The 18907-nt window shown below is 37.7% G+C and overlaps 1 protein-coding gene and 1 pseudogene across 14 annotated transcripts in view; one reads left to right on the forward strand and one right to left on the reverse strand.

Moving 5' to 3' along the window:
* Window positions 1-18518, forward strand: part of PRRC2C (proline rich coiled-coil 2C) — a 93572-nt gene extending 75054 nt beyond the window's left edge. For 7 of the 14 annotated variants that reach the window (XM_061160307.1, XM_061160315.1, XM_061160314.1 and 4 more), the window contains 10 exons: window positions 1576-1779; window positions 6922-7034; window positions 7270-7406; window positions 10201-10432; window positions 10654-10776; window positions 12294-12512; window positions 12851-12954; window positions 13332-13458; window positions 14307-14543; window positions 16596-18518. In XM_061160307.1, coding sequence (XP_061016290.1) covers window positions 1576-1779; window positions 6922-7034; window positions 7270-7406; window positions 10201-10432; window positions 10654-10776; window positions 12294-12512; window positions 12851-12954; window positions 13332-13458; window positions 14307-14543; window positions 16596-16853 — 1754 coding nt within the window. In that variant the 3' untranslated portion in view covers window positions 16854-18518. Of the gene's footprint in view, window positions 1-1575; window positions 1780-6921; window positions 7035-7269; window positions 7407-10200; window positions 10433-10653; window positions 10777-12293; window positions 12513-12850; window positions 12955-13331; window positions 13459-14306; window positions 14544-16083; window positions 16137-16595 lie in introns of all 14 variants that reach the window. The other 7 variants (XM_061160310.1, XM_061160313.1, XM_061160319.1 and 4 more) reach the window with 5 other exon arrangements.
* Window positions 4628-6915, reverse strand: LOC133069143 (translation machinery-associated protein 7-like; annotated as a pseudogene).
* Window positions 18519-18907: the final 389 nt, after the last annotated feature.

Below are 18907 nucleotides of genomic sequence, written 5' to 3' on the forward strand. Positions count from 1 at the left end.
AAATGATATCCATCGGCTTTGGTGTTTTGGGTTATGTTGTTTTTAAGGAGAGTCTGTCAGCACCCCAAGTTAGAAGGTGTTTTTCTTAAATGTTTCACTAGTGTGTAATCCTTTATCTCATATGGGGCTTTATCATTCTTAAAGAACCAGAGATGAAGTATTTGACTCTGTGAAGGTACAGCCTTTTACAATATGCATAACCATGTTTCTTCTGAAAATAGAAGTTTCATTTTAAGCTTTCCTAATACTGTCTATATTTCCGAAACAGTGGGAAAGTCCTTTTCCAACACATGTAAAATGTGTACAGCACAGAATTTACTTTCTCTGGCTAGTTTTCATTTAGTGATGGCAGTAATGATTTTCAGTATTCCAGCTTTCTGTGCTAGTTTTAAGCACCAAAAGAACTATACTTTGGGTTGTACTATAGTCATTTGATATTATCTGGAATCAGATATATGTATTAAGACAAATCCATAGGTTCACATCAAAGACAGTATTCCAACTGTACTTCTTCCACCACCCATTTGCAAGACATCTTCATTATATAAATATTAACAGCTTAGGCCCCAGACTGCTTGGGGATAGGGAATGATGCTGCAAAGGAACAAGGAGGAGAGTACGGTAGGAAGATTAGGAAATAAAGAGATCGAGAAACTTTCTGCTGTTTTCTTTGGAACCCAACTACTTCCTTTCCTCGGGGCTAGTTTCCCTACACTTCCCTCAACTAGTATAAGTTTTTAACAAGGACCTTCTTGCCTGGTCATCCAAATGGAAGAAAAGAGATACCTCAATCTTAGTCCTCTCTTAGAACATCATTTGATGTCTGAAAATAATAATAACTATTACATCTGACTTTTGAATCAAATACCTGTATTGTTATTTACTGTAGTATTATTAATAGTTAGTTTTGTTTTTAAAGTATTACCAAATACAAGGAGAGAATAGTCTTAAGTTTGTGTGTCTTTCTAGGAGCAGTTTACATTAAATTTTTATATTACATTAATAATAATTATTCTTAAGGTACAGCACTTTTTCCTGTGTTTCTTATGTTTATGCCTAGCCTTTAATAGATGTTCAAATATCTATTTGACATTCTAAAGCTCCTTAAGGTATTTTGCCACAAAGAGGAAAAAATCTAACCTTAAGTTTCTTTGACATTTGGGGAGCAGTTGTGGTCTGTCAAGGCCCATTTATGTGCTTGTATTTATGTCTCACCGTAAATGAATAAGTTCTTGATTATCCTTTGTGATGATTGAAAACTATGTATTAATTTGATACTAAGCTATGACAAATGTTATAGACTCGCAGCCTTCTTGTTTTATGAGTTTATATTTAAATTTTCTATTTATCTTTCTCCAGATTTTGTAGTCCTGTTGCATCTGATAATTGTTTCTTCCTATTATAAGCCACTTCATATCCACTTTTGGTCTGAGATGCAGTATATAAGTACATAATAAGTACTTACTTGGCATAAATATTAATTTTCCAGTTTCCAATTGATGAATTTACCTGAATTTGCTTGAATTTACTTAAATATATTACACTTCTCTCATTTTATCCCTCTCCCCAATGTAGGAGCTGGTACATATACTACCTCTTCTTTGAGTACAAAATCTACAACCACATCAGACCCTCCTAATATCTGTAAAGTGAAACCCCAACAATTACAAACGAGCAGCCTGCCTTCTGCAAGTCATTTTTCACAGTTAAGCTGTATGCCTTCCCTTATTGCTCAGCAACAACAGAGTCCACAAGTCTATGTGTCTCAGTCTGCAGCAGGTAAGATTTTTAAGATTTGAATATAAGGAATTTAGAAAATGAAGATGTTTTAATGCTTCTGCTTTTTTTTCTCTTTCCCTTTTCAAGTTTGTGTTTTTTTTATTTGCTTTGCAAATTTGTTTCCTTATAGAATTGAATGCTGTCTCTCTTTGGTACACCTTCAGGGGCTTGTGACAGTTGTTTCTTATACATATGTTACATAGATAGTAGACAAATTAGTGTACCCGTGGATTCCAAGTCTGCAGATTTAATCAGCTGTGGATTGAAAGCATTTGAAAACAATTTCACAAAGTTCCAAAAAACAAAGCTTGTATTGTCAGTGTATGGATAACTATTGATGTAGTATTTACATTGTATTAGGTATTATAAGTAACCTAGAGATTTAAAGTATATGAAAGGATATGCTTGGGTTATATGCAAACAATGTACCCAATTTTACATAAGAGACTTGAGCATTTGCAGATTTTGGTATCTGGGCCAGGGACAGTGAGGGTGGTATCCTGGAACCAACCCTCTACAGAGAACCAAAGTTTGTTATCTGAAACCTGACAAATTGATGATAAAGTAGATGAGGGAAGAATAAACCTAAGAACAACAAAGAAAGAAATTTATATATTGGGAGGGGTAACATCCTACTAAATTCCACAACATTCAGTTCAGGAGCTCAGTTGTGCTGACTCTGTGACCCCATGGACTACAGCACGCCAGGCCTTCCTGTCCATCACTAACTCCTGGAGTTTACCCAAACTCATGTCCATTGAGTCGGTGATGCCATCCAACCATCTCATCCTTTGTCGTCCCTTTCTCCTCCTGCCCTCAGTCTTTCCCAGCATCAGGGTCTTTTCAAATGAGTCAGCTCTTCACATCAGGTGGCCAAAGTATTGGAGTTTCAGCTTCAACATCAGTCCTTCCAATGAACAGCCAGGACTGGAGAAACCATAGCCTTGACTAGACAGACCTTTGTTGACAAAGTAATGTCTCTGCTTTTTATTATGCTCTTTAGGTTGGTCATAACTTTTCTTCCAAGGAGTAAGCGTCTTTTAATTTCATGGCTGCAGTCACCATCTGCAATGATTTTGGAGCCCCAAAAAATAAAGTCAGCTACTGTTTCCACTGTTTCCCCATCTATTTGCCATGAAGTGATGGGACCAGATGCCATGATCTTAGTTTTCTGAACATTGAGCTTTAGACCAATTTTTTCACTCTCCTCTTTCACTTTCATCAAGAGGCTCTTTAGTTCCTCTTCACTTTCTGCCATAAGGGTGGTGTCATCTGCATATCTGAGGTTATTGATATTTCTCCCAGCAGTCTTGATTCCAACTTGTGCTTCATCCAGCCCAGCCTTTCTCATGATGTATTCTGCATATAAGTTAAATAAGTAGGGCAACAATATACAGCCTTGATGTACTCCTTTTCCTATTTGGAACCAGTCTGTTGTTCCATGTCCAGTTCTAACTGTTGCTTCCTGACCTGCATACAGGTTTCTCAAGAGGCAGGTCCAGTGGTTTGGTATTCCCATCTCTTTCAGAATTTTCCACAGTTTATTGTGATCTACACAGTCAAAGGCTTTGGCATAGTCAATAAAGCAGAAATAGATGTCTTTCTGGAACTCTCTTGCTTTTTCGATGATCCAGCAGATGCTGGCAATTTGATCTCTGGTTCCTCTGCCTTTTCTAAAACCAGCTTGAACTTCTGGAAGTTCATGGTTCACGTATTGCTGAAGCCTAGCTTGGAGAATTTTAAGCATTACTTTACTAGCATATGAGATGAATGCAGTTGTGCAGTAGTTTATTCTTTGACATTGCCTTTCTTTGGGATTGGAATGAAAACTGACCTTTTCCAGTCCTGTGGCCACTGCTGAGTTTTCCAAATTCGCTGGCATATTGAGTGCAGCACTTCCACAGTAGCATCTTTTAGGATTTGAAATAGCTCAGCTGGAATTCCATCACCTCTTCTAGCTTTGTTCGTAGTGATGCTTCCTAAGGCCCACTTGACTTCACATTCCAGGATGTCTGCCTCTAGGTGAGTGATCACAACATCATGGTTATCTGGGTCATGAAGATCTTTTTTGTACAGTTCTTCTGTGTATTCTTGCTACTTAATATCTTCTGCTTCTGTTAGGTCCATGCCATTTCTGTCCTTTATTGAGCCCATCTTTGCATGAAATGTTCCCTTGGTATCTCTAATTTTCTTGAAGAGATGTCTAGTCTTTCCCATTCTATATTTTTCCTCTTATTTCTTTGCACTGATTGCTGAGGAAGGCTTTCTCTCTCCGTGCTATTCTTTGGAACACTGCATTCAAATGGGTATATCTTTCCTTTTCTGCTTTGCATTTCACTTCTCTTCTTTTCACAGCTGTTGGTAAGGCCTCTTCGGATAGCCATTTTGCTTTTTTGCATTTCTTTTTCTTGCGGATGGTCTTGATCCCTGTCTCCTGTACAATGTCACGAACCTCCGTCCATAGTTCATCAGGCACTCTTATCAGTTCTAGTCCCTTAAATCTATTTGAAACTTCCACTGTATAGTCATAAGGGATTTGATTTAGGTCATACCTGAATGGTCTAGTGGTTTCCCTACTTTTCTTCAATTTAAATCTGAATTTGGCAATAAGGAGTTCATGATCTGAGCCACAGTCAGCTTCCGGTCTAGTTTTTGCTGACTGTATAGAGCTTCTCTGTCTTTGGCTGCAAAGAATCTAATCAACCTGATTTCGGTGTTGGCCATCTGGTGATTCCACACGTGGAGTCTTCTCTTGTGTTGTTGGAAGAGGGTGTTTGCTGTGACCAGTGCATTCTTTTTTTTTTTTTTTTTTTTTTACAAAAGTTTATTCTTAAATGTACAATAGGTTCCAAGACAACACTTCATTTTAGCTATAGGCAGCAACAGATATCATGGCAGGGAATCCAGGTGTTTTGACAGGAATGGAACTAAGGGTCATCATTGCCTCAGGCACAAGGAACAGCTTGCTTTTTGCCAGATTTCTTAATTCCACCGGTAGCCAGGGGGCCTTTCCCCACGGCCTTCGCTTTTAGCTCCTCAGGTTTCTTCTGCTCCTCCTTGAATGACTTATCTTCCTCGTCCATCTCCTTGACTTGCTTCTTGGGCTGCTTCAGGGGCTTTTTTTGCCACCTTCGCGGCCCGACATGGCGCCTGCCACCCCTTCCCCAGACCCTGCCACCAGAAGCGGAGCTGACCAGTGCATTCTTTTGGCAAAAGTCTATTAGCCTTTGCCCTGCTTCTTTCTGTACTCCAAGGCCAAATTTCCCTGATATTCCAGGTGTTTCTTGACTTCCTACTTTTGCATTCCAGTCCCCTATAGTGAAAAGGATATCTTTTTCTGGGTGTTAGTTCTAGAAGGTCTTGTAGGTCTTCATAGAACCATTCAGCTTCTTCAGCCTTACTGGTTGGGGCATAAACTTGCATTACCGTGATATTGAATGGTTTGCCTTGGAAAAGAACACGTTAAGCAGAGTTAAATTGTAAATAAATGATTGAAAAATATTCAGGCTCACTCATGATTTAAGTTCAGAATAAAGGACAGTGAGGCTATTTCTTGTCTTTCTATTTGGGAAATACTAGGATGATTGATAATACTTAACATATTTAATACCCAGTATCTGTAAGGATCCATAGGTATTTTTCCTAGGTTCTTAAAGCACATTGCCAGTGAGCGTTTAAGTTGGCATAATTCTTTTAGGAAAGTATCTCAGAATGTTTTGTGTGTTCATCATCACTGTCTGTGGTTTGAAGGCTTCTCATTGCAATGCCTTCTTTTTGTTGCAGAGCACAGGCTCTAGGCACTTGGGCTCAGTAGTTGTGGCACACAGAGGTTTAGCTGCTCTGCAGCATGTGGGGTCTTCCCAGACCAGGGATCAAACCCATGTCTCCTGCATTGGCAGGTGGTTTCTTTACCACTGAGCCACCAGGGAAGCCAGTGTGGAGTCTTATCATATAGATAAACCTACTTGTTAATCAGAGATATATGTATGAGGGTGTTCATTCACTGCAGGACTGTTTATAATGATAATGAAAGCAATATGGAAAGTTCTCCCAAACATACTGTTATATAAAAACAACATAACGCAAAGCAGTGAGTATCAACATGGAGAAGAAATCTGTTAAGAATCTATACCAAATTCTTTCAATTATTAGGCTCTTAAAGCACATTGCTAGTAAGCATATAAATTGGCATAATTCTTTTGAAATATTTTGCCAAATTCTAGTTGGTTCAGTTCAGTCCAGTCGCTCAGTCATGTCCTACTGTTTGCGACCCCATGGACTGCAGCACGCCAGGCTTCCCTGTCGATCACCAACTCCTGGAGCTTGCTCAAACTCATGTCCATTGAGTCAGTGATGCCATCCAACCATCTCATCCTCTGTCGTCCCCTTCTCCTGCCTTCAGTCTTTTCCAGCATCAGGGTCTTTTCCAGTGAGTCGGTTCTTTGCATTAGGTGGCCCAAGTATTGGAGTTTCAGCTTCAGCAGCAGTCCTTCCAGTGAATATTCAGGACTGACTTCCTTGAGGATTGACTGGTTGGATCTCCTTGCAGTCCAGGGGACTCTCAAGAGTCTTCTCCACAGTTCAAAAGCATCAATTCTTCGGTGCTCAGCTTTCTTTATGATCCAACTCTCACATCCATACATGACTACGGAAAAAACCATAGCTTTGACTAGATGGACCTTTGTCAGCAAAGTAATGTCTCTGCCTTTTAATATGCATCTAGGTTGGTCATAGCTTTTCTTCCAAGGAGCGTATAAATTGACATAATTCTTTTGAAATATTTTGCTAAGTTCTAATTGGTAGATTTAAAATTAGGGTGGATTTGCTGGTTCATTTTCAAGTTTTGTGGATTATATAAAATTTTGCTAGTTTATACCCCAGTGGCAGTATATGAGTGTTTTTTTCCTACCTTCCACAAGTACAAGAGTGTCATTGTTTTAATTTGCATATACCTGTCAGGTAGAAGTGTTACATCTTTTTCCTTTTGCATCTTTTCACATTTCTAGTTTTTCCTTAGCTATATGAATTTTCAGAAGGCTCACTTAATATGAAGTCTGCTTTAAAGTTTGGTTTGGGGTTACTGTTTGGAAGATTCTGAAGGTGAGACACTCATTGCTTCTTGTTTTTCCTGCTAATCTGTAGCTCAGATCCCAGCTTTCTACATGGACACAAGTCATCTATTCAATACCCAACATGCACGACTGGCTCCACCATCCTTGGCTCAGCAACAAGGCTTCCAACCAGGTCTCTCTCAGGTAAATATCACAGGCTTCTTTCACCCTATCATGTTTTTGGTGTAATAGTATTTGGGGGTTCAGTTTAGAGCTAGTAATGGATTGAAAAGGAATTTTAGATGTTTACATTTTGTTTTGTTTTCAAAAGGAAGTGATACGTAGCATTAATGTTTTGTTTCATGTCTCACATTTTTATTTTCCAAGTGTGTCGCTTGTGTATATGGTGTTCACATACTGTTTTTACATTGCATTGCAGCCAACTTCAGTTCAGCAGATCCCAATCCCTATTTATGCCCCACTACAAGGACAGCATCAGGCCCAGCTGAGTTTGGGTGCTGGGCCTGCTGTTTCCCAGGCTCAGGAACTATTCAGTTCTTCACTTCAGCCATACAGGTAAAGCTTTAAAATTATGTTTGTGATGATGTTGGAAACAATGTAATTGCTGGACCTTCTTGCCATATCCTGTCTGTCCCCTCCTTCCCCCCAAAAGCAAGATGACCTTCTTATAAACTTCATTATATAATTGTGTTGCATGTATGTCATGAACTTCAGCCTCTGGTAATTTCTCTCAGACTTTATTGAACAAAGTGAAGCTTCAAAGCTTCTTGAAGAAGAGGCTAACATCAGCCCCATAAAAATTAGAAATCACAGAGAAAAACTACTTAAGGACCTAATGGTGTAAGTGCCACCTCGCTGCTAACAACTGTAAATCAGACTTGCTGTGTGTAAGAGCTAAGGTACGGCAGATGATAGCAGTGTGTAAGGAGGCAGAGGCCAGGATGGAGTGTAATAAAAGTGAGAGAAGTAGAGTGTTTAAAACAGGAAGCAGAAGTAGTCGTGATGAGTATAGTATAGAAGAAGCCATTCTTTTTAAAGGTTCATCCTGTTATCTTTGCAATTAAGCAAGTAATAAAAACTGATCTTTATCGAATTTTATATGTATTACTCAGCCCTTGACATACACTAACTTAGTTTTCCCAAAACCAGATAAAGTAGATTAAGTCATCCCCATTTGACATTTGAAGAGGTTGTGGGTTTTGTTTTGTTTTTATCCTAATGTTACAGTACAAATAAGTGGCAGGTCCTGGATTTAACCCAGGTGTCTCTCATCTCCAACTTAATGAGACTGGCAGGGTGGGGTAAGAGTTGAATGATAGCAGTGATCATGGCATAACTCATTCATCATCATGGTACACCTGTCATCAGTACTCATGGTAATGGCTCTGAACCATCAAAAAGAAAAAGAAATCCCTTTCAGGACATTTAGTGTATAAGCTTGCAAAATTAGGCATTTCCTTTTAGAGGTTTGCTTTTAAGTGATTCAGGTAGACTTTCCATACTTTATAGATTAAAATTGGCATCAATTGATACAGCTCATTTCTACAGATCACATTTCATTCCTAAAGAAGGTGGTCTCAGCTAGTCACACTTTCTCAAAGGAGCAGAATTATTAGTAAACTTAATAAATGTGGCTCTTGCTTTTGTTTTTTATTAAAGATTATTCAGTAGCATTGAGTACATCTGTATAATTAATACTAATTATATAATTCTGATATTACTCTTGTCATTTAGTTTGGTTATTCCAAAAAATTCTCAGTACAAGTAAAATTATTTACCCTAACTATAACTATAGGCAGTCTCTCATGTTGTTAAATTTGAGATTTTATTGAAATTTGTAGTAAAACTTGAAAGTTGAGCAGAGGGACTTCCAGTGGTTAAGACTGCACTCAAAACAGCAAGACGAAAACCCAGGACTCCACAAGTGCAAACAACCAGAAAACATGTGTTTATTAAACGCTTTCGTGGATTTAGAAATAGCAAATAGATTTAATATCAAAACCAATCTCCTTTTAATTGGCTGTTTGAAACAGTGTTGAAAAGTTCGCTACCTTTGAGCTATGTTAAACAGTTTCAGTAATTAGTAATGTCTTCAGTAGTCATGGGAGATGGATTTGCAATGCACTGACATTCTGTATTTGTAACTCCCATTTTAACAATTGCCTTAGAAGATGAACTTCTTAAGTATATATATGGTGTGTGTGTGTGTGTGTGTAAATGTATATGTAATTGTGACAAATGGCTACCTGGAAGGCACCAGTTTCAACTTTGAAAGTAGTTGTTTGTAGCCCTTCCACGTCATTCTGCTGTTTCACGTTCTGAACCTAATTAACGTAGTATTTATTAACAGGGAATCATTGGAATTAATTTCTGCCAGGATGCGGTAGTTTTAACTATATCCTGACGTTTTCACATTTTATGTTTGAAGCATTATAAGTAGATGTAAAAATTAGTTGCGTCCTTAGAAAGGTGTTCCTGCTTAATGGGTTTTGTTCCTGCCTCCATCCCAGAAGTAATAGGGTAGTCTGGGGTTAGATTTCAGCATTGTATGTTTTTAAAAACCCCTCAAATATGCGATACAGTATTATTAACTATAGTCACCATGTTGCACATTACATCGCCATGATTTATTTTATAAGGGAGTCTTATAACCTTTAACAGTAATACTGTTTTGAATATTTGAACATTGCTAAGAGAATAGATCTTAAAAAGTTTCTCATCATAAGAAAAAAAATGTGTAACTATGTGTAGTGACTGATGTTAACTAGACACATTGTGGTGATTATTTTGCATATGTATGAACACCAAATCATTACATTGTACACCTGAAACTAGTTATGAGTCCATTATGCTTCAGTTAACAAAACAGAATTTTGTGGGTCCTCGTATTGTTAACTACTACTCTGCTTTATTCCATAGAGGTCTTGAAATATGTGTACTATATGTTTATGTATGTATACTATGTATATATTATCTGTAATGAAGTACAGATATTAAAAATCAGAGCTGTTGGTGCTATAAATTCGAATAGACTGGTAATATCAAAGAGAAAAACAACAGATTTGGTTCTGAGCTTGCTAATGAACACAGGAAAATAGAATTATTCCCATTGTTAAAGAGAAAAAAATCTTAGCATTTTCTCAGCAAGAGTAATAATAAGCCTTTTCCCAGAAGTTTAACGTGCGGAGCTTCACTGTATATAGGGCTCAATAAATCTTGAAACAAGTGCTTTAGACAGTCTGTATTCTCTGCCTCTTTAGTTATGCTAAGTAGAGTATTTGGTCATTTGAGATACTCATTCTTAAAAGTCCAGATTAAAACATGCCTTTTCTCTTTAATACTTTTGTAGATCTCAGCCAGCCTTTATGCAAAGCAGTCTGTCCCAGCCATCTATGGTCCTTTCTGGTACTGCCATCCACAACTTTCCAGCTGTCCAACACCAGGAACTTGCTAAAGCACAGTCAGGTCTTGCCTTCCAACAAACTTCAAATACTCAACCTATTCCCATATTGTATGAACATCAGCTGGGTCAGGCATCAGGACTAGGAGGTTCTCAACTGATCGATACTCATCTTCTCCAGGTAAGGCAAGAGCTAGATTCATGCACTGTTTTTGTATGCCTGTTCAGCAAATTATTTAAGAAAAAGTTTTGAAAGAAAAAAGTGTTAAAAGACACAATGAAAAAGACAAGATCTTCCTTTCTGTCTAATGCTAAGATTCTTTGAGATTACTTTGAAGTCATAACCTTTGATACCTGAATTGGAAAGTATTTCAATCTTACTTCTTACAAAATATTTTCTAGGCTAGAGCGAATCTTACCCAGGCTTCAAATCTTTATTCTGGACAAGTACAACAGCCTGGTCAGACAAATTTTTATAACACTGCCCAGTCACCAAGTGCTCTCCAGCAGGTAAACTATGGCATGGTAAATTTCCTCAGTTTTCTTCATTATTACTGTTGTTGCTCTTGCTTTTATTGTTGTCGGGGGTTTCTATAGAACCAGGACGGGGACATGGTGCAGTGGCCTCAGGCTTTTTTTCTGAGGAATTTAGGAATTCTCTGGGGTCCACTGGTAGTGGCACATGTTTCAGTCTTACACCACCCCTCTTCCCACCCCCACTTCCCATAAAATCAGTAATGCTCTTTACCTCTTTTTTTTTCCCATTTATTTTTATTAGTTGGAGACTAATACTTTATAATATTGTAGTGGTTTTTGTCATACATTGACATGAATCAGCCATGGATTTACAAGTATTCCCCATCCCGATCCCCCTCCCACCTCCCTCTCCACCCGATTCCTCTGGGTTTTCCCAGTGCACCAGGCCCGAGCACTTGTCTCATGCATCCAGCCTGGACTGGTAATCTGTTTCACCCTAGATAATACCTCTTTTTAAAGGGGACTTTTTTTAATTTATTTATTAATAAATATTTATTTCGTATCAGTTGCGGCACACAAGGTCTTTATTGTGGCATGCAAGATCTGTAGTTTGGCATGTGAGATCTAGTTTCCTGACCAGGTGTCAAACCTAGGCCCCCTGCATTGGGAACGTGGAGTCTTAGCCACTGGTTCACCAGAGAAGTCCCTAAAATGGATTTTTATATAATCAATTATTTTAACAAAAGATTCCACAAGTCTAAAGATTTGAAAACCATTGTCCAGGACATGCAGTTACATGTAAGTGTGGTAAATGCTGTACCCATTCATGCTAGAGGTGAAGGAAGACCCTGAAGACCACCCACACTGGTTAATATAATACATAGGACTGTGTAGCAGAGTATGATAGGGTAAAAATAACAAAAACATTTCTGAAGTATATGAATGTAATAATAATTTTCAGTGAAATATATATTTTTATGAAACTGTCTCCTGACAATCTCATAAATTGGCTTACTCTTTAAAAAGTTGGTGGAGGGCTGGAGGAGAGAGGCAAGCCATTAGTCATTTTCTCATAGCTATTTTTGGTGGGTATTTTAGGGGGTGAAAATTAAGAAAATATCACCATATTGACATTCAAATTAAATACCGAATGACAACAGAAAGGTGTTTTTTTTTTTGGTCAAAGCTCATTTTGACCACACCATAAAACAATATAAAAAACATTTATTGTAAAAATGAAAGTTGTAACTACTTTCTTAAAGTGTATGTTCATGATTTTATTGTATTCTGGGGTTATTAAGACATACTGTGGATTAATTCAAAGACAGTCATTATTATTTCATACAGAGTTTCTCTACTGCTAATCTGTTTTATTGTTGCACATTTAATAAAATAATGGAGGTAGTCACTAATCAAGATATTTACTTGTGAAATATATTAATAGATTGAAGTATTCTGTTTAAAATCTTACTCAAAAGTATTTGAAGAATCATGTATATAGTTAAAGAGATATTTGTACAACAGATTAAGCAAATTGCTGCAGTTTCTGTTTGCTTATTTTCTAGGTTACAGTACCTTTACCAGCATCCCAGCTTTCTTTGCCTAATTTTGGATCTACGGGGCAGCCTTTAATTGCTCTGCCTCAGACTCTTCAGCCCCCATTACAGCATACTGCCCCACAAGCACAGGCCCAGAGCATGAGTCGTACTGCACAAGTCAGCCAGCCTTTCAGGGGGTTGATCCCCGCTGGGACGCAGCATAGCATGATCGCAACCACAGGAAAAGTAAGTGAAGAGAAACGTATGCAGTTTCTTTGAGAATTTAAGGCCATAAGTTTAGATTTATGTATCTGTGTAGTCAATAAGAATCAAGTCCATCAGCTTCTTCCACTCCCCAAAAAATGTCAGACTCAGTATACTTATTTTTTAATCTACTCACTATTAATGTGTTTAGGCCCCTCTGTTTTTACCTGATAACAAAGAAATCATAAAATCTTGTTCTAAGGTTCTTTGCTCTGTGCCAGATGAAATTATCATAGATAAAATACTAAACACAGCACTTTAATTTATGGAATTGCAAAAATGTTAAGTTTACTTTACATTTTATTTTACGCTCTTCTCAGATGTCTGAAATGGAACTAAAAGCCTTTGGAAGTGGCATTGATATAAAACCAGGCACTCCTCCAATCAGTGGCAGAAGCACCACACCAACATCTAGTCCTTTCAGGTAAAATGGGCATTTAAATTTGCTTACAGAATTTCCAAATAGCTGGGTACCATGTTTCTGTTAGGTACTTAATATAAGCATAAGACATTCTCATGGTTTTACCCACAATGTTAAGCTATTATTTAAGCTTAATTATAATAAGGAATGTATTTGTTATACTATATTTTTGAGGGGGAAAAAATTTTAACCCTGGGAAAATCAGGCTAGTATGCTTTCTCACATCTGCACTTTCATTGCCAGCATAATGTTTGGTAACTCCAGTAAATTTTCATCAACTACCAAGTATGATGAATCTACCAAAAGCAATGTCTCTAAAAATCTAACAGCATTACTTTTGTGGCACTACTGTTACTGACCAGTGATGGCTTCTTTCCAAGGGCTACTTCCACAAGTCCGAACAGCCAGTCCAGCAAAATGAACAGCATTGTCTATCAGAAGCAGTTCCAGTCAGCCCCTGCCACTGTGAGAATGACACAACCATTTCCTACACAGTTTGCACCCCAGGTGGGCAGATATAAATGAGAAATGAGTATTACTTAATTGCAAGTGATTGCTAATCTGGCTAATTCTCTGATTTTATAATCCTGACATATTATAACCAGTTTAGAAACAGTTTTTAGTAAATTTATGACATTCAAATATGTTCTGTACAATTTTTAGCTAGACACAAGTAGTAACCATATAGTTCTAAAGCAGACAATTGAAATATAGTCAAAAGATTCCCCACACAGCTCTAAAAACTTATTTCAGTCCCAAACCTTTTATCTTTTGAAGAAGCTGACTTTTCAGAGAAGGGTCCCAGTGCTTAATGTTTTCTAGTTTTAAAGTTGGGGGGGGGGGGTTTGGTTTTTGTTTTCTAAAGGTAACTATATGCAATTGATGTAGAAATTCTAAAAGATGTTCTAATATATGTGTAAACGTGTTGGCTTCTCTTCCCTTTGATAATCATATGGAAGGACTAACTAAAGTTGATAAGAATTCTCATATATTTGTTGATTAGTACTATTTTCATTTATCTTCAGATTATATTTGGTATATGTGCCTTTTCTGCAGTTATATCTTTTTTAAAAGATATCCTATTTAATAGCTTTTCTATTTCCCCTTCAGAATTTGTAGCTGAAATGCTAGAAACAACTGAAGTGCCATAGCAAGCTTTGCCTAATTTTTGTTAGATTCTTCAAGCATGGAGAATGTTTCTTCTTGGTCCTGTAATAGAATGGCACAAACCCATACACTTCCTTTCACTGGCAGAATAGGCACAGATTTACTCTGGGATAAGCCAACCTAGTCTAGTTGGCTTTTTTTTTTTTTTTTAACAGTTCAATGTTGTATGTTTTGTTTTTTTCACTCAGATTCTCTCTCAACCTAACCTGGTCCCTCCATTGGTAAGAGCCCCACATACTAACACCTTCCCAGCGCCCGTTCAGAGGCCGCCAATGGCACTGGCCAGTCAGATGCCTCCTCCGCTGACCACAGGCCTCATGAGCCATGCTCGTTTGCCACATGTAGCCAGGGGTCCTTGTGGATCACTGTCTGGAGTCAGAGGTAATCAGGCCCAGGCTGCGCTGAAGGCTGAACAAGACATGAAGGTTAGTACAGTGTTAACAGCCAACAGAGCACGGATCTGTCTCTGAACCATGTCTTAAGATGCCTCTGGACCCATAACTGCATATCCAGGCATTCACTGTCTTAGCAGACTTAACCAGACTAACTACTTTTGTTCATCCCCACCTCCTTTTTTTAATTTAATTTTTTTTCTTCTTACTCCCCCCACACCCCCCCCCCACACACACACACTTTTTCTTTTTTATGTTTTTGTTTTTTGTTTGTTTCTTGTTTTTGCAACTCTAGTCAGCAAAGAAGTTAACATTTTAAACTCTGTGGCCAAATGAATTGTTTATAGAATAAATATTTGAGATCTGAGTTTAGCTGCTACATTTTTTGGGAAGAGCAAATAAATAATATGTATTATTACAGGATTCCCCATTTTCTTTCTTTTTTTCCTTCCCTTCCCACCTCCACCCCCATCCCAAGATATAAATCATTGTTATGTGAAAACTCTGGAATGGGTAAGGCATGTTATCTTGATTTTTCTTCCTTCATGAGTCATCCAAGCATCCAAGTATAGTTTTCTTCTTAAACTGGTTTCATATCTTTTTTTTTTTTTGCCTGCCATCTGAGGCTTCCGTATTCCACAACTGACTGTGTAGTTGTAAATGAAGAACTCAAAAAGCACTTTGGGATCCTTCATGATAAAAGGCACTGATAAACATGAGGTTTGCTAAATGCAGAAGGGTGCCTTGAGGAGTCTGTGTGGGGACAGTTCTTGTAGCATAAACTTAACCTGTCTGCCAGTACAGCTAGCTGAATAATTTATTTCTGTTTCTATATTTACTTAGACTTGACTTTTGAAGTCTTAGTACTTTTGCCAATTTTGTCACTATATATATCAGGCAAGATGAGAACAAAGAAAAGCTTACTGCTCTCAAATGGGAAATGTCCATAGTCACGCTTTATTCTGAATTAGAAACATGTTTAGGACAATCCTGTTAGAAAATTCAGTTGATTCAGTAAAGTTTCTTTCTGGGTTGATGTCCCTTGTTTGTGATCCTAAATAATCAAATTTAAAGATTGCCCTGCAGTGAAACACTTGTTGAATGTTATCTACTTTTATTAAGGCTGCGTACCTAGAATTTCCATCCATTCATAACTATTAAAAATACTATATGTGTAGAAATCTTTGGAAACCATTTGGCCTTGGTTTCCAGTTCTGTTGCCTCCTTGCCACTTGATTTTCCTACATCCGCATGTTGGAAATGACATTAGAGCTTAATAATGGGGTGGAAAAGGATACAGATGTCATGAAATTGCTTCAGATCTTTGAATAGTACAGGTTACCTGTAGAACATGAAGAGCTTTTGTTATATGCAAGAGGTGTAGAAACTTTTAGTCTTAATTGTGTATGTTATGGTGATATAATTTACAGATTGACGTAAGTATATTCTTTGGGGGCACAGCGTCAATAAAACTAGGAAATTATTTTACCAGCTCAGAATGTGGTAGGAGCTATCAGAACTTAGTGATCAAGTGAAGTTGTAGTTACTAATTTCTGATGCTCTTCCCCTGCAGAAGAGAGCTGTGGGAAGAGGACTCAGCCACAAGACATTTGGTCCTAGGTGTTGGTAATGCCACAATATAAGTGCTTCCTTTTCATTTTATTGTAGACCACATATTGATAAATAGAAGTTTTAAGTATTAAATTTATATGTTTTCAAATTTGCAAGCAGGCTCCCTAAATAAAATTTGATATCAATAAGTTTTCTTCCAGAAAAGAGATAAACCAACAGCAATTTATATTTTATTATTTTTTTACAAGGGCAAACTTTGGAAAGATGGTGGGAGGTGGTCCTTTTTTTTTTGTTTGTTTGTTTTTTTGTTTTTTTTTTTTTAAAAAACATGGAATGTTTTCAAAAATAGGAAGAAATCTATCCATTAAAAGCTGACAGATCAATGAGGTACTTTGGGGCCAAACCAACGTGGGGAAAACTGATTTGTGATTGGTAAAAAAATTTGAACTGAGATTGATTGACAGGCTTTGGTTATACTGCAGCATTTTCAGTTGTTGTTTCTCATTTTTTAAGGCAAAGCAGAGAGCAGAGGTTCTTCAGTCCACGCAACGGTTCTTCTCTGAACAGCAACAGAACAAACAGATAGGAGGCAAAGCCCAGAAAGTGGACAGTGACTCAAGTAAACCTCCTGAAACCCTGACCGACCCTCCTGGTGTCTGTCAGGAAAAAGTAGAAGAAAAGCCACCCCCTGCACCCACCATAGCCACCAAACCTATTAGAACTGGACCAATCAAACCTCAGGCGATCAAAACCGAAGAAACAAAATCTTAAAGGCTGTGGGTTATTGCAGGGGGTAGGGGAAGGGAGAGGGGAAAGAGGGAGAGTGAAGTTAGACAGTGCCGTCAGCCAAAGGGGTAAAGTGGTCTCTGGCATTATCCTGTCCAGAGCTTGGAGGTGCACAAGGGACATAGGAGCAATTTACACTGACACACAGCTGCTACACCAGTAAAATGAGGCTTTGCCAGCTTGCACCTACTGTATAACATGCGCTCTGTTGACGGCCATGCATCTTCAGTCAGAATTTGTACATGAGTATGTGCACACATTCCTTGAGTGCATATAATGTAGAACTGATATCCTTATGGTTAGATGAAACACCAGAAATATGAGGGAAATAACACCACAGAGGAATAGCTCAGCCTGAACAATGTGATGATCCCAGCTAAGACATCAGATGTGGTTTCTTTGCTCCCTCATGTTCTTGGGATATGGTTATAGCATTTAGGGGCTTGGTGGTGAAGAACAGAAGATAACTGGTGCTGGATAGAGGAGCCTTATTTTTTATTATGGCAGCTTGCTATTTTTGTAACATGGTGATTGAGTTGAACACAATCAAAGTACAGTAACTGATCTCCCCTTCTTCCTGGATGAGTGAGCAGATGATGAAATACTGACGTCAACATCCTTGAACATATCCAAGTGGGCAGTGTTTGGCTACTGCTTCTGTTTGAAATGATGCTGTGTTTTGGTTGTGGCCCAAAGCTTTGAAGTGCTACTTGGCATCTCCTTTCTTCCATGAAGCTCTTAACCATTCAGACATGATGGAGTTGGTCAAATACTACTTAGGTTGAGTCCTGCTTGCCTCTCCTCAGTCATCTTTGTATGAATCCAATGGTGGTTTTTTGTTTATTTTTTTAAACGGTTTTTAGCTGATGTTCATGAAGAGCAGTGAGTACCTAGAACTATGCCAATAAAGGAAGGAAATCCTATCTAAGAAGGTGCATTTATGTACCAGAGCTGTGTCATAACCATCCTTTGGGCCCTCTGCTGGAAAAGTAGAATCAAGTCTCAAATAATGCCTTTTTAATTATATCCTCTAGTATTATAGATGTAGGACAGTACTGTATCATACCTCTGTGAATGTAAAATATCTTGTACCTGCTTTATGATATGTAGTAGTGACCGTGCTTTATCAGATCAGTTTTTAATGACGTTATTCTAGAAGGTTTTCTTTCCAGATGATGATTGAGAAATGTAATTTAAAAAAAATGGTGCCAGGTACCACAACAGTAACAGAAATTTGCTGTTTTCTGAGGTTTTGTTTTTTACCTTTTTTTTTTTTAATGGAGTGTGCTGGATGTCTCTATAATTTTGTTCAGATGACTGCAGAACTTGGAAAAGCTGTTGCTGCTATTGATGCATAACATACTGCTATTGGTCTTTTTATATAAATAAATAAATCTATATATATATACATATATATATATAATTTGAATTTTTGGAAACTTTAGCTGTGCTGTCAACTTTGGAAAAAGTATCCCAGTTGTACCGTGTTGGGTTGGCATTGTACAGAAATTAACAGCCATATTGGTCTAGAAATGTTAAACATAATTTTTTCCATTTGTACAGGGGTAACGCACTGTATTAAATATGTAAGGTCTTATCTACATGGGTTTGATTACAGAAACTAATAAAGTATTCTCTAAATAATGAGTCTTGGAGCTTCCTATCCATTCCTAAAATCTGAAGTAAGAGTACATTATGCTCTAGGGGGAAAAAATATCACCCCAAAACTTGATTTCTGACTTTGAAGAACTATAAAGCTTATTCAGTCAAAGTAAAGACTGTCTTTTGAGGATAGTATTTATGGCCCCTGTTCTCGAGGTAGCCATGTTCATTTGAAAACAATCTGTCAACCTGTAAACAATCTGTTTACAACCGCTGAATGTAGACAATAGAATCACCATTCTTCTGGCTGGAAATGGAAAGACCCAAAATAAATCTCAGTAAAGTTTGGGTAAAACTCACTAATTTACTCCATATGCCAACATAGAATTACTCCAAAGAATTATTGTCAAAAACACATTTCTCTGGACAGAGAAATA

The sequence above is a fragment of the Dama dama genome, chromosome 14, assembly GCF_033118175.1.
Source record: "Dama dama isolate Ldn47 chromosome 14, ASM3311817v1, whole genome shotgun sequence".
NCBI lineage: Eukaryota > Metazoa > Chordata > Mammalia > Artiodactyla > Cervidae > Dama > Dama dama.